This window comes from Scyliorhinus canicula, chromosome 30, assembly GCF_902713615.1.
Source record: "Scyliorhinus canicula chromosome 30, sScyCan1.1, whole genome shotgun sequence".
NCBI classification, from domain to species: domain Eukaryota; kingdom Metazoa; phylum Chordata; class Chondrichthyes; order Carcharhiniformes; family Scyliorhinidae; genus Scyliorhinus; species Scyliorhinus canicula.
In genome coordinates this window covers 7,548,249-7,564,482 of record NC_052175.1, presented here as the reverse complement: position 1 = coordinate 7,564,482, position 16,234 = coordinate 7,548,249, and the positions used below count along the sequence as shown (strand labels likewise).

General features: G+C 44.8%; 1 protein-coding gene across 5 annotated transcripts in view; it reads right to left on the bottom strand.

Annotated features, from left to right (window-relative positions):
* Window positions 1-12,618, bottom strand: part of LOC119958578 (immunoglobulin superfamily member 1-like) — a 41,574-nt gene extending 28,956 nt beyond the window's left edge. For 2 of the 5 annotated variants that reach the window (XM_038787053.1, XM_038787058.1), the window contains exons 1-4: window positions 12,522-12,612; window positions 11,507-11,616; window positions 2,132-2,155; window positions 688-777 (exon numbers count right to left, since the gene is read on the bottom strand). In XM_038787053.1, coding sequence (XP_038642981.1) covers window positions 688-777; window positions 2,132-2,155; window positions 11,507-11,616; window positions 12,522-12,529 — 232 coding nt within the window. In that variant the 5' untranslated portion in view covers window positions 12,530-12,612. Of the gene's footprint in view, window positions 1-687; window positions 778-2,131; window positions 2,156-11,506; window positions 11,617-12,029 lie in introns of all 5 variants that reach the window. The other 3 variants (XM_038787055.1, XM_038787056.1, XM_038787057.1) reach the window with 3 other exon arrangements.
* Window positions 12,619-16,234: the final 3,616 nt, after the last annotated feature.

The window sequence follows — 16,234 nt, the reverse complement described above, 5'->3', positions numbered from 1 at the left end:
TCAGTAATGGCAACTAAATCATAGTCATTCACGATGATTTGTGCCATAAACGCATTTACTTTATTCCGAATACTACAAGCATTCAGGTAAAGTACACTTATGTTGTTTTTTTTACCTCTGTTTTGAATCTTAACATCTCCAGTTTTATTCCTTTTCGTATGACTGGTCCTATTCACTGAGCTCCCATCAGTCACTGTACCGTGTACTGTCGCCCTTTTCGATTTTTGACTATGTCTTCTCTGTCTTGCACTTTCCCCCTTACTTCCTTTTGCGTCTGTCCCTGTTTTACTACCTTCCAAATTCCTGCATCGGTTCCCATCCCCCTGCTACGTTAGTTTAAACCCTCCCCAACATCTCTGGTAAACTCCCCCCCTTTCTCGCCGATGTTCGGATTACTTTATTTCCCGGAAGACCAATCAACTGTCTGTTCCACGATATATAATGATCCATTGGTCTTTCAAATAACAAACAGTTCCAAACCTTTGACTGAAGCATGTTTCCTCATCAGTCCCACATGAGCAGCCGCACAATTTTAGACTGCAATTCCAGACGAGTGGAAACAACATCTCAGTTTCTATACTGTCAACGCCTTCTATATCTAACACGTATTACGTACAGGGTCCCTCGTCATTCTTCAAAACACGAGAAATATATGTTCGAACATAACCGCAATCGAGCGGCCACTACCTGATTGAGGAGCTGCTGGACGCCGACGACCTCGGAAGGGGGAACTGCGGGGACCTCCATAGTCGACTGGTGGCGGCGACAAGCTTCCCGCTGGAAAAGGCAAGGGAAAAATTAGAGCCAAATTCGGGATATAAATAGGGCGGGGACTCTGGAGCGAAGCATTCAATAGGTCAACCTCTACCTCAACATGTGCAAACCTAATGCAGGTGAAACTGCACCTAACCACAACCAGAATGGTTATGATCTTCTTCCTCGGAGATGAAGGACAAATGAGAATGGTACCAAGGAATGCCAACCAACCAGACCCACTTGTTATAGGCCTGATCCAGACTTATTTAGTTCTCGACAACCTTCTTTGAGGCACTGTCCAAGGTTGTGGGGGTGTGGGTGGAGCCAGGCCAGAAGTTGGCAATCCACGGAGTGCCATACCAGCCAGAACTTTTCCCCCTCATCGCCCGCTAACGAATCTTGTTCGGCTGGCCAGCAGCACCACCCTAAGATGCAGACTGTCTGATCAACCAGTCGGTATTTCTCCGATTGGAGAAAATCAAATTCGCCATCAGGCGGTTGGAAAATGACTTCCACAAGACGTCGACACAGGCCGTGCACGTATGGAATTTTCTGCCGCAAAAAGCTGTGGAGGCCAAATTATTGATTACAATTTACGAAGGAAATAAATGGACCTAAAAAATTAAAGCTGTAATTAAGTATGGAAACGGCGCTAGAGCATTGGTCTGAGGATAAGAATCTGCAATGGCCATGATGATTGGTGAAACAGGCTCATAAGTTCAACTGGCATACCCCTGCTCCTATGTATATGATTACATCCATCATCCTTCTTTTTTCTCGCTTCTCTGTGTTTCCAGACTCACAACATCACTCTGAAATAGCTCGACCACATTTCAGTTATCACAGCAACTTCACCGAACGAGCTTCGAGCTGTATCCGTTCAAGAAGACGGCTCAATATCAACGTCTCAAGGGGCATTTAGGAATGATCCAGACATAATATCCAGGTCAATCAAATTCAAATCTCAGCAATGAATAAAAATACATTTGAAGCCACGGGTATCATGGGACGATACAGCACTGGGAAAGCAATTTAGTCCTATTCTGGGTTCTAGAAAGTGCGAAGAATTAACCGACCACCCATTAATTACTTTATGGATTGATTTATTTAATTTGTAACTCTTGGAAAATCATAAGAAACGTTAATAAATGTATTTGTTATGAACATTTCATATATCTGCAATGCTAGCTGATAAATATGAAGTAAAAAATCTGTTGGGCGACGCCGACTGTCCAACGTTTCCCAATGCAATTCGAGGAAAAATGTATTTCCAATGTTAGCCCTTGATTATATTTAACCAATGCCAAACACTGACTTTATTTAGCTTTGAGCACAAATCTTAATTGGAAAGACTTAGAGATGTTGCGTTACTCACCACTATCAACGCCAAATGAGGCCACTGCCATGCACCACGAGGAGATGGAAAGAAATCAGTGAAGATTTCAGTTAGAACATTGCACTGACATTTTACTACACAAGCATTCAATTGAACCATAGAACACATTAGAATTAGAATTAGAACAGTACAGCACAGAACAGGCCCTTCGGCCCTCGATGTTGTGCCGAGCAATGATCACCCTACTCAAGCCCACGTATCCACCCTATACCAGTAACCCAACAACCCCCATTAACCTTAATTTTTAGGACACTAAGGGCAATTTAGCCTGGCCAATCCACCTAACCCGCATATCTTTGGACTGTGGGAGGAAACCGGAGCACCCGGAGGAAACCCACGCACACACGGGGAGGACGTGCAGACTCCGCATAGACAGTGACCCAGCCGGGAATCGAACCTGAGACCCTGGAGCTGTGAAGCTTTGATGCTAACCAAGAGAAGCAGACGGAGAGAGAGAGAGGAGACCGTGGTGAACCATGCACAAACAATTCCTGACAAGCTAAATACTGAGACGACATTATACTCGTGGTAGGATCTAGAGAGACACGATTTGAGAATAAGGGTCTTCCATTTAATACACAGAAGTGGTGAATGTTATTTTCACAGACGTAGTTTAAGTTTGGAATTATCGAACCCAGGAGTCATTGGAATTGGTCATAATGCATATTCAAGGCGTAATCAGGCATTGGTTTGATCTGTAATAGGCCATGTTTATGATGGTCAGAGAGGAAAGTGGTTCGGATGTCAGGGCCAGATGATCCATGACCTTGTTGAATGATTCTCCTATTCGTATATCTTGGTTTATTTTGCGAAGGACAGGCACCAACATTTACTAACGATAACCAACCTCAGAGTCTATTACATACGTTATCGATGATTGTTCTTTCAGAAAATACAACGTTCCAGAGACATGGCAACCCGAAGCCTCAACACAACTCTTCTTTCGCAATAACTGGCTGGTGGGTTTCATTATCTTGTTCCTGAAAGTTGTTCTGAGCCTACTGTTACCAATTACAGAGCAACTAATTCAGCAAACGACCCGACTTTAATAAACAAATCATTTAGTAACCATTACTGAAACATGGGTAAAGGATGGTCACGACTGGGAGTTAAATATCCAAGCGTATCAAACTATTCGGACAGACAGAGTGGATATAACGGAGGTGGTCTAGCTCTGTTATTTAAGGATGACATCCGGGCAGTAGTTAGGGATGACATCAGTGCTATGGAGGAGAAGGTTGAGTACATTTGGGTGGAAATCAGGACAGGAATATGAAAAAGTCACTGCTGGGAGTAGTCTATAGGCCACAAAATAGTAACATTACGGTGGGGCGGGCAATAAACGAAGAAATAGCTGAAATGAAATGAAAATGAAAATCGCTTATTGTCACAAGTAGGTTTCAAATGAACTTACTGCCCCTAGTCGCCACATTCCGGCGCCTGTTCGGGGAGGCTGATGGCCTACTTGGTCTGCTTTCAACGCCAGCTATTTAGCCCTGTGCTAAACAGCCCATATTGCGGATGAATGTCGATATGGTGCAGCAGTTATCAGGGGGAACTTTAAACTACAAGTCGATGGTTTAACCAGGTAGGTCAAGGCAGCCTGGAGGAGGAGTTTATGAAATGTGTCAGCGACAGTTTCCTCGAACAGTATGTCTTGGAACCCACGAGGGAACAATCAGAGGGCAGCACAGCAGAACTTCTGATTGGCTGTTCCGGGGCGATTTGCATACGTGCAGTGCGGTCCGCGTAAGTTGAAAGTGTTCCTGCGCAAGTGACCCGAGAAGTTCGAGTGAAGGCAAGCATCCAGCAGAGGGCAGCAGAGCAGAGCTTCTGATTGGCTGTTCCGGGGAGATTTGCAGACGTGCAGTACGGTCAGCGTAAGTTGAGGGTGTACCTGCGCAAGTTACCCGAGGAGTTCGAGTGACGGCAGTCATTCAGCAGAGGGCAGCAGGTCAGAGCTTCTGATTGGCTGTTCCGGGGAGATTTGCATACGTGCAGTGCGGTCAGCGTAAGTTGAAGGTGGTTTATGAAGGGGTTGTTCCGGAGTGACAGCTTTACCCGAAATAGTACTTACGTATTATTTCCCACCCATCCTTCTCCTCTAACCAAAAAATAAAAAAGTTCTGCACGTCGGATTGCTAAACTAACAAGTTTTTGTTATTTTTTTCGTTTTCAGTAGTTGGGAAGTTAGTTCAGTGGGAATGGAGGTTAAGGCAGTTGAATGTTCCTCCTGCCGAATGTGGAAGGAAAGGGTCATCTCGAGTGTCCCTGCTGGCAACATCTGTGGGAAGTGCACCCAACTCCAGTTCCTCGAGAACCGCGTTAGGGAGCTGGAGCTGGTTGAACTTCGGATCATTCGGGAGGCGGAGGGGTTATTGAGAGGAGTTATAGGGAGGTAGTCACACCTCAGGTAAAATAAGAAGGTAGATGGGTTACCGTCATGGGAGGGAGAGGGAACCGGCCTGACGGCAGAAGGAACCCCCTGTGGCCGTTCCGCTCAATAACAAGTATACCGTTTTGGATACTGTTGCGGGGAACGACTTACCAGGGGTAAGGAATGGGGCACAGGTCTCTGGCACACAGTCTGTCCCTGTTGCTCAGAAGGGAAGGGAGAAGAGGAACAGAGCACTTGTCGTTGGGGACTCCATAGTTAGAGGAACAGGCAGGAGATTCTGTGGGAACGAAAGAGACTCACGGTTGGTGTGTTGCCTCCCAGGTGTCAGGGTTCGTGATGTCTCTGATCATGTTTTTGGGATCCTTAAGGGGGGATCAGCCCCAAGTCGTGGTCCACATAGGTACCAACGACATAGGTAGGAAGAGAGATGGGGATTTGAGACAGAAATTCAGGGTGCTAGGGTGGAAGCAGAGTTGTTATCTCTGGGTTGTTACCCGTGCCACGTGCTAGCGAAGTGAGAAATAAGGAGAGAGAGGAGTTGAACACGTGGCTACAAGTATGGTGCAGGATGGAGGGTTTTGGTTTACTGGATAATTGGGGCTCATTCTGGGGTAGGTGGGATCACTACAAACAGGATGGTCTTCACCTGAACCAGAGTAGTACCAATATCCTGGGGGGGGGGGGGGGGGGAGTGATTTGCTAGTGCTCTTCGGAGGGGTTTAAACGAATTCAGCAGTGGAAGGGAAACTACATTGTAGTCCCAGTGCACATGATGTTGAGAGTAGTGAGGTCAGGGATAGGGTTAAAAGTTCGAAAGAGGGCAACGGCAAGCAAGACTCTGGTTTGAAGTGTGTCTGTCTACTACAACGCCAGGAGCATCCGGGAAAGGTGGGTGAGCTTGAAGCATGGGTTGGTACCTGGGATCTCGATGTTGTGGCGATTTCGGATACATAGGTAGAGCAGGGACGGGAATGGTTGTTGTAGGTCCCAGGATTTAGATATTTCTGTATGAACAGAGAAGATGGTAAAAGAGGGGTGGGGAGGGGGGGGGGGGGGGGGGGGGGGGGTTGGGGGGGTGGGGGGGGGGGGGGTGGTATTGTTAATCAAGGAAAGTATTACGGCGGTAGAAAGGACGTTTGAGGACTCGTCTACTGAGGTGGTATGGGCCGAGGTTAGGAACAGGAGAGGAGATGTCATCCTGTTAGTTTAGTACTATAGATGTGTCAGTTTTTGTGCAGTGTGTGCAGGAGGGTATTCTGACACAGTATGTAGACAGGCAAACAGATGCCACATTGGATTTGGTACTGGGTAATGAACCCGGCCAGGTGTTAGATTTAGATGGAGGTGAGCACTTTAGTGATAGTGATCACAATTCGTTTATGTTTACTTTAGCGATGGGCAGGGATAGGGATATACGGCAAGGCAAGAATTGTAGCTAGGGGAAAGGCAATTATGATGTTATTTGGCAAGATTTAGGATATTTAGGATGGAGAAGGAAACTGCAAGGGATGGGTACAATCGAAAAATGGGGCTTTTTCAACGAACAGCTACTGCGTGTCCTTGATCAGTATGCACCTGTCAGGCAGGGAGGAAGCTGTTGAGCAAGGGAACCGCGGTTTACGAACGAAGTTGAAGCCCTTGTCAAGAGGAAGAAGAAGGCTTATGTTAGGATGACACATGGAGACTCGGTTAGGGCACTTGAGAGCTACAAGTTAGCTAGGAAGTACCTAAAGGGAGAGTTAAGATGAGCGAGCAGAGGACACGAAAAGTCGTTGGCGGATAGGATTAAGGAAAACCCAAAATACTTTCTATAGGTATATCCGGAACAAAGGAATGAGTGGAGTAAGATTAGGGCCAATCAATGAGAGTAGTGGAAAGTTGTGTGTCGAATCAAAGGAGATAGGGGAAGCATTAAATGGATATTTTTCGTCACTCTTTACACTGGAGAAAGACAATGTTGTCGAGGAGAATACTCAGGTACAGTCGACCAAGCTAGATGGGATTGAGGTTCACAAGGAGGATGTATCCCTCGGCCAGATGGGATTCACCCTAGGATTCTCTGGGAAGCCAGGGGGGAGATTGCAGAGCATTTGTCCTTGATCTTTATGTCGTCTTTGTCGACAGGAATAATGCCATAAGACTGGAGGATAGCAAACGTTGTCCCCCTTGTTCAAGAAGGGAATTAGAGACAGCCCTGGTAATTATAGACCTGTGAGCCGTACTTCGGTTGTGGGTCAAATGTTGGAAAAGGTTATAAGAGATAGGGTTTATAATCATCTTGGAAATAACAAGTTGATTAGTGATAGTCAGCACGGTTTTGTGAAGTGTAGGTCATGCCTCACAAGCCTTATTGAGTTTTTTGAGATCGTGACCAAACAGATGGATGAGGGTAAAGCGGTGGATTTCTGTAAGGCGTTTGATAAGGTTCCTCACGGTAGGCAGAAAATAAGGAAGTATGGGATTGAAGGTGATTTAGCGGTTTGGATCGGTAATTGGCTAGCTGAAAGAAGACAGAGGGTGGTGGTTGATGGCAAATGTTCAACCTGGAGTTCAGTTACTAGTGGTGTTCCGCAAGGATCTGTTTTGGGGACACTGCTGTTTTTCATTTTAATAAATGACCTGGAAGAGGGTGTAGAAGGATGGGTTAGTAAATTTTCAGATGACACGAAGGTCGGTGGAGTTGTGTATAGTGCTGAAGGATGTTATTGGATACAGAGGGACATAGATAAGCTGCAGAGCTGCGCTGAGAATTGGCACATGGAGTTTAATGCGGAAAAGTGTGAGGTAGTTCACTTTGGAAGGAGCAACAGAAATGCAGAGTACTGGGCTAATGGCAGGATTCTTGGTATTGTAGATGAACAAAGCGATCTCGGCATCCAGGTACATAAATCCCTGAAAGTTGCCAGCCAGGTTAATAGGGCTGTTAAGAAGGAATATGGTGTGCTGGCCTTTATTAGTAGGGGGATTGAGTTTCGGAGCCACGAAGTCATGCTGCAGCTGTACAAAACTCGGGTGCAGCCGCACCTGGAGCACTGCGTGCAGTTCTGGTCACCACATTTTAGGAAGGATGTGGACGCTTTGGAAATGGTTCAGAGGAGGTTTACTAGGATGCTGCCTGGTATGGAGGGAAGGTCTTACGAGGAAAGGCTCAGGGACTTGAGGTTGTTTTCGTTAGACAGGAGAAGGCTGAGAGGTGACTTAATAGAGACATATAAGATAGTCAGAGTGTTAGATAGGGTGGACGGTGAGAGTCTTTTTCCTCGGATGGTGATGACCAACACGAGGGGACATAGCTTTAAGTTGAGGGGTAGTAGATATAGGACAGATGTCAGAGGCAGTTTCTTTACTCAGAGAGTAGTAGGGGTGTGGAACTCCCTGCCTGCAACAGTAGTAGACTCGCCAACTTTAAGGGCATTTAAGTGGTCACTGGAAAGACATATGGATGAAAACGGAATAGTGTAGGTCAGATGGGCTTCAGATGGTTTCACAGGTCGGCGCAACATCGAGGGCCGAAGGGCCCGTACTGCGCTGTAATGTTCTCTGTTCTAAGCGTGCCTAGATCTGGTCCTGTGTACTGAGACAGGGTTGATACATGATCTCATTGTAAATGTTGGTCCTTTAGTGGATGAGAAGCGAAATTTAATAATAGGAAAAGGTTGACGAACTGAACAGGTTGCTGGCGTCGGTCTTCACAGTGGATGACATAAATAACACGTCAGTGACGGATGGAAATTTGGCAATGACAGGTGAGCATCCTGAGACGCTTATTTTCACGAAGGAGGTAGTGATGGGCAAGCTAATAGGGCTAAAGGTAGACAGTCTCCTGGTGGAATGCATCCCAGGGTATTAGAAGTGATGTCTAGGGTAATTGCGAAAGCACTCGTGATAATTTACCAAACTTCAATAGACTCTGGGGTGGTCCCTGCGGATTAGAAATTAGCAAACGTGACACCACTGTTTAAAAAGGAGGTAGGCAGAAAGCGAGTAATTATAGGCCAGTGAGCTTAATTTCTGTGGTAGGAAAGATGCTGGAATCTATCATCAAGAAAGAAATAGCGCGACATCTGGATGGAAATTGTCCCATTGGACAGACTCAGCATGTATTCATAAAGGACGGGTCGTGACTAACTAATTCAGCGGAATATTTTGAGAACATTACTAGTTCGGTAGACAACGGGGAGCCAAGGGATGTGGTATATCTGGCTTTCCAGACAGCTTTTTACAAAGCCACACAAAAGGTTGCTGCATCAGATAAAGATGCGTGGCGTTAAGGGTAAAGTAGTAGCATGGATAGTGGATTGGTTAATTAATAGAAAGAAACGTTGGGAATAATGGCTGTTACCCTGTTTGGCAATCAGTACCCTGTGGTGTCCCAGAGGGATCAGCGTTCGGCCCACAATTGTTCACAATTTACATCGATGATTTGGAATTCGGGACCGAGAGCAATGTGTCCAAGTTTGCAGACGACATGAAGATGAGTGGTAAAGAAGAAAGTGCAGAAGATACTGGAAGTCTGCAGAGGGATTTGGATACTTTCAGTGAATGATCTCGGTTCTGGCAGATGGAATATAATAAGGGCAAACGTGAGGTTATCCATTTTGGTAGTAATAACAGCTAAAGGATTATTATTTAAATGACAAAATGTTGAAACATGCTGCTGTGCAGAGGAACCCGGGCGTCCTAGTGGGCAGCACGGTACCGTAGTGTTTCGCACAGTTGCTTCGCAGCTCCAGGGTTCCAGGTTCGATACGGGACTTGGGTCACTGTCTGTGCGGAGTCTATACGTTCTCCTCGTGTCTGAGTGGATTTTCTCTGGGTGCTTCGGTTTCCTACCACAGTCCAAAGATGTGCTGGTTAGGTGGATTGGCCATGTTAAATTGACCTTAGTGTCCAAAAAATGTTAAGTGGGAGTTACTGGGTTACGTGGATAGGGTAGAGACGTGGGCTTGAGTCGGGTGCTCTTTGTAAAGGCCGGTACAGATTCGATCGGCCGAATGACCTACTTCTGCATTGTAAGTCCCATGATTCTATGAGTCGCAAAAAGTTGGTTTCCAGGTGCAACAGGTGATTAAGAAGGCGAATGGAGTTTTGTCCTTCATTGCTAGAGGAATGGCTTTTACGACTGGGGAGGTTATGCTGCAACTGTATAAGGTCTTAGTGAGACCACATCTGGAGTATTGTGTTTAGTATCAGTCTCCTTACCTGACAAAAGGACGTATTGGCGCTGGAGGGTGTGTGCAGAGAAGATTCACTTGGCTAATCCCAGAGTTCAGCAGGTTGGATTACGAGGAGAGGTTGAGAAAACGTGGACCGTACTCGTTTAACTTAGAAGGATACGGGCGAGATTTTAAGAAACATATAATATTATGTCGGGATTAGATCGGATAGATGCGGGACGGTTGCTTCCACTGACGTGTGAAAGCAGAACTTGGGGGCAAAGCCTCAAAATAACGGGAAGTAAGGGTAGCAAGGTGGCGCAGTGATTATCACCAATGCCTCATGGCGCCGAGGCCCCAGCTTTGATCCCGGCTCTGGGTCACTGTCCCTGTGGAGTTTGTACATTCTCCCCCTATCTGCGTGGGGTTCTCTCCCACAGCCCAAAATATGTGCAGATTCTATGGATTGGCTTCGCTAAATCGCCCCTTAATTGTAAAATATGAATTGGGTGCTCTAAAATTAAAAAAGGAAAATAAGGGGATGTACACTTCGGAGTCAGCTTAGGAGGAGCTTCTTCACCCAAAAGGTTGTGAATCTAAATAATTCCCTGCCCAGTGAAGCAGTTGCGGCGGCTTCTTTATTAAATGTTTTTCAGTGCAAAGATAGATAGATTTTTGAAGAATAAATGAAAAAGGGTGATTCTGTTCGGTCCGGAACGTCGAGCTGAGTGCACAAAAGATCAGCCATTAACTTATTGAATGGCGAAGCAGACTCGAAGGGCCAAATGGCCGACTCCTGCTCCCAGTTAATATGTTCTTATGCATGTTGAATTAGAATTAGAATTAGAAGAGTACAGCACAGAATGTTCTACGAGAAAGCGTGCTGAACATTAAAAAGCACATTTTACAAACAATAACTGCATCAGTTAAACTAGATTCGGAAGAGCATTTGACAAGTCCCCTTTCAGCGAAAAAACAAAGGACAGACGGTCTGAGAAAGGAAATAAGATGGTAACGTGTTTAAAGGAAAAAAAAATTAAAGGGGCAGTCATGAAGGCCATGAAGTTATTTTATTTGTCAGTTGCGCATTGTAGCTTGTGGAGGATGTTTTGGAGATATGAAGGCAGAGGTGATGCAAAGTTTTTCGATTTAAACAGAATGATGAAAATTGCAGGAGTTAGGACTGATTCAAGAGCAAGTGAATGTTTTAACGGCCATGGAGGGCTTTGAACAGGAGTACGACAATTATTGGCGGAGTAATTAGTTACAGGGGCGGGAGGAGACTGGACAATGAAGGAGTTAAACAGACATCAAAATTGTAGCGGCTGGACGATCAGGTGCATGAAGAAGTGGTGAGGAGTCAAGGCGGCATTTCGATAAAATGATGAGAACTACGGGAGCTAGTGTAGATTCCTTACATTTGTAAGGGGTGGGGGTTTGAGAAACCATGCATAGATTTAATAACATGGGCCGAACTTCACTGCCTGCTTGGAGAGTGAGCAGATGGGTGTTTGAACAAAACAAAGTATGGAAAACGGATTCAGAGTTTGTGCGGAACTTTAAGAATTAAAGAATTAAGAATGGAAAGGATGCTCAGAAAACAAGCAACATCAGGAACATGTATCATATGGATCCTTAAATGTCAGAAAATAATGAGTTTTTTAGTTTGCAGAATTGAATAAAAATTCTTAGCTGAAACTTATTCATTTCATAGTTTCAGAGAAAGGCTAAAATGAAAATCAAAACATCTCGGTCACATCTATTGTTGTTAATCAAATGCTCTAATGAAGACTGACTTACCAATCACCAGCAAGCTGGACGTGGCTGCCATATGGATGATGAGTTTCAGGCAATAGACCAACATTGGAAAGCAATGACCCACTGGCTGATTTTCTGACTGGGAGCCGGAGCTAAATATTAATCAGCCAAGACATTGTGAAATCGGGTATTAGTATCCTGGATATGACGTTTTGGGTGGTGTCATACATTTTGTAACTTATTTTACTAAAAAAAACAAACCAAATGGCCTTGCTAGGCAACTAAATCTGCGATGTCCCTTCAGAAATAGTTTTGTGATAGTGCAAAAGTCTGGCATGGTGTTATTTGCAAACATGCCGCCACCAGCCATTCAATGAGTGCGCTATGTCCTCACAAACTACGGTCCATCTTCAACCACAACGTTCCTCTTCACATTATTTACATTTTGTGGCCTCCCAAGCTGACCCAGAAATAGCATTTTTGAACCTATCTGCCATTTTCAGCATGTGCAGAATGTCCAGAATTTCCCCCCAGTAGACAACTTGAGGTATAACAGTCCAGTTACCTTTGAATTCTGATACTCGGTAGACATTCGTCTGCCTGGAGAAGACCTTCCTCTTAGGAACCATAAGAAGTTTGGTTTCTGTGCTCTTGTTCAAATTTGACACAATGACAGGCAGAGAACTACAGAACGGTACTATCAGAGAAGCAGTCCATTCGGCTCAATGAGCCCCTTCTTGATGTCTGCAAGACGACGTTAGCTAGAAACACAGCCTTATCTTTCCATAGTAGGCCGGTAAATGCAGCTGACCCTCCCCTATGCTGTGCTCTTGCGCAATTCTCTTTTCGATGCCATAATTTAACCACCATGTACCTCAATCTCGGGCAGTGCATTCAAGGTCCTAATCAGTCTGCATTAAATAGATTGCCTGAAGTTCTCCCCCTTCCATCAGTGGTGGTAGTTTCTTTCTGTCACTCTGCCCATATCCCTCGAGATATTGCGCACCTCAATTAATTCTTGCCTTCACTTTGACTCCACCGAGAAGAACAGTCTTACATTCCCATTTCCGAAAATACTTTCACATCATCTCAGCTGCCTCCCGTTCTTTCCACCAGTGCCGTGCTCAGAACTGGGCACAATACCCCAGGTCAAGCCGAATGCAGCTCCATTATAACATCCCGGATTCCGCACCCTCGGTTTCTTTGTCAAAACCCCAAGGTCACTGGAATTGCATGAATTTAGCTGCCGCATTTCTTCTGGTGCCTGCCTTGGAACATTTGTTTTTGCCATGGATATTTTGTTTCTTCATGTCCGTACATGTTAGGTTTGCAAGCTTCAGACAACAAGGAAGCGCAACTCTGTGAAGTAAAAGTTGGTGATGGAACACTTGGTTCCCTACAATGCCAAACAACATGTTCTGTTTTATGCACCAATTTAGGAAGATACTATTTTGGTCCTTCCAGGCTTCACTCGGGAAGACGGAAAGGATTAATGACATCTCAAGATAAAACTGACTCAAATGTATAGGCTTTTGCGCAAACAAGCCTTTCCTGATATCCGCCTATGACCGGAATCGATTCAGGCCTTGAGTGTCTATCTGTGTGAATTTTCTACCTTCTCCCCGTGTCTACGTGGTTTGATCCGGCTGGTCCTGTTTGAACCACCGTCGAAATATTTTCATGTGAGGCGGATTGGCAGTGCTAAATTGCCCATTACTATCTAAAGATATGTAGGTTATTTCAACGGGTTATTGGGCTAAGGGAATGCGAGTGGGTTGGCTGGTGTGTTCTTTAAGAGGGAAGGTAAAGGCTGGATGGGTCGAATAGCCTCCATCTGCATTGTACGGATTCTATGATTTCGTGGTTCTATTAGGCACGTTGCTGATTTCCACTTTATAGAAAAAAGGAAACGAATATCAATCGCTCAATTTAAAATTAGATTTCATTGCATTCCTTTTTACTATCCAAGCATGGATTCTAGAATGTTTGACTGGTACAGATAACGCTGTTTCTGCCAGTGTCACTTTGCCCACAGTGAAAGGAGACTGTTCCAAATGATTAATCAAGTTCTGTAGCATCAGAGAATTGGAACGTGTTCAGTGGTTAGCCTACCGGAAAGTCCAAAGACTTCATAGGCAGAAGAAATAACTGTTGGCGGTTTCCAAGGGCCACTGTTTAGTGGCGTCTACTTCCAGCACAGACACACTCGGACACAGACGAAAACAAACACTTACAAAACACGCACACGCAGACCAAATCTAACATCAGGGGGGAGAGGTGAGCACAAACATATGAACACAATTCTATGCGCAGAAACACCATCACCTCTAAGCCACAAATAAGCCTGACTTGGAATTGTAGTCATCTTTAATTCATTGCAGCTGTTTTGAAACCGTATGGATATCTTGGACATGTCCACATTAACTCTTGCAAACTTTGACAGATGCATCATAGAAAACATCCTATCTGGCTGCATCACGGCCTGGCATGGCAACTGCTCGGCCCAAGACCGCAAGAAACCAGAGTCGTGAACACAGCCCAGTCCATCACACGACCCTGCCTACCATCCATTGGCTCCATCTGCACCTCTCGATGCCTGCGACAGGCGGGCAGCATCATCAAGGACCACTCCCACGCAGCTTACTCACTCTTCGAACTTATTCCATCGGGCAGCAGATGCAAAAGTCTGAGAACACGCACCAATAGACTGAAAAACAACTTATTTCCGCTGATACCACACTCTTATGGTCCGAACTCATTAATACCACACCCCCGTATGCTTCACCCGATCCGGTGTTATGTAGTTACACTGTGTATCTTGTGTTGCTCTATTACGTATTTTCTTTTATTTCCTTTTCTTTTCATGTTCTAAATGATCTGTTAAGCTGCTCTCAGAAAAACATTTTCACTGTACCTTGGTACACGTGACACAACACGAAATCCAATTCAATTCACTCCGACGGCCAGCTAACAATAATGTGGATATACCTGCACTACATTGACTGCAGTATTCCAGGAAGGAGGTTCAAAGGTACCTTGACAAGGGAAATTGGAGTTGGCCGATAACTTCTGGACTTGTCAAATATACAGGAACTATCCGTGAAGCACGCATCCAGTCAATAATTGAAACTTGCATGGATGCACAGGCACATACATACATGAACACATATTTATGCAGAAATATGAGCACTGACAACATACAGAGGCCCAACTGCACACTTCAGTCTTGTGTGACATTCAACCATATGAGTAGCTCGAATTCAAAAAACAAGTGGCTGGAAGTTAGTTTTGATCGGTGATCTCCAAATACACTTTCTATATTTACTTTATTTTTGTATTAACAGTCACCCTGGTGATACAGAACGTAATTCGTCCATTATTTTCGCCTTTCACTCATACGGACAAAATCAAGAATACAATGTCGGGGAAGGGGCTGGTCACCTTTGCAGAGTATGAGAACTTGTCCATGTCGGCCGTATATCTTAATGACCTATCAAAAAACATCTCGTTCAGGCTGGTTGCGATGACCCAGGTGCAGAAAATGTCGGAAGAACCACTACCTGGACAGCTCAAACACACTGTTAAACACCATATGTGTTTGTACGATTAACATGATTTGCTAAACTATCACCAGTACATTGTGGCAGCGGAGGGTCCAGGTTGATTCCCGGATGGGTCATTTCTGTGCGGAATATGCACGTTCTCCTCGTGCCTCCGTACGCTCAGGTTTCCACCCACTAGTTCCGAAAGACGTGCTGTTCGGTGAATTGGACATTCTGAATTCTCCCTCTGTGTACCCGAACAGGCGCCGGAATATGAAGACTGGGGGCTTTTCACCGTAACTTCATTACAGTGTTTAAGCCTCTTTGTGACAATAACGTTTATAAAACAACACAAATAGTCTGGAAACTAAATAAGGATTGCTAGTCGGGCTTGAACTGGGTACGAGAAACAACACATATCGCCACAGGGTGCCCTGTTGTTTTCAGAGAGAAAGATCATGATTCGGCTGTAAAATGTATAGGAGTTTTATATGACTGCAAGTCCAAAATGTTCGATAAAGTGTATTGTTTCAGCATATCATTCCATTATTGGATGTCAAATGGGATTTCCAAACAGAGCCATAAAAGGGATTGTAATGCTTATTTTTTTTCCATTCATGGTCTCTGGGTATTACCCATCTGTAATTACTCATTTCAGAGCAAATCACATGCCTCTAGACATGGAGTTGGATACCAGATAGATCAGGTAAGCGATGACAGATTTATTTCTGCAAAGAACAACAACATGGATTAGAACGAAATCAACAATTGCTTCATGCTCATCATTAGACTTTTAATAGAAGCTTGTGTGTTGTGTTCAAATTTCAATAGAAGTCGACCGTGTAATTCGAACACATGCCTTGCCATCTCAAACGGAAGGGTCGTTAACTTATCCCAAAAGCACTACTTATTGTAAATTCAACAATGAGACCTGATCGTGTTGAAGCATTGCAAAACTGAAGGAGTTTTGCAACGCAGACGTTGAGTGGATGTATCCTCTCCTGTAGGAATCTGGTCCTGGAAGTCACAGTTTCCGAATAAGGCATCACCCATTTATGACGGAGATGAGGAGCAATGCTCACATGGCCCTTCGTGCTTCGCATTACCTTCGTAATAGCGAACTGGGCGCTGGGTTATTGTATGCATTCGATGCTAAGCTGGTCAGGTTTAAATTGTTATAGAATAAGCGGGCAAGAAGAAACATTAATCGGATATGGGTTTCGTGACA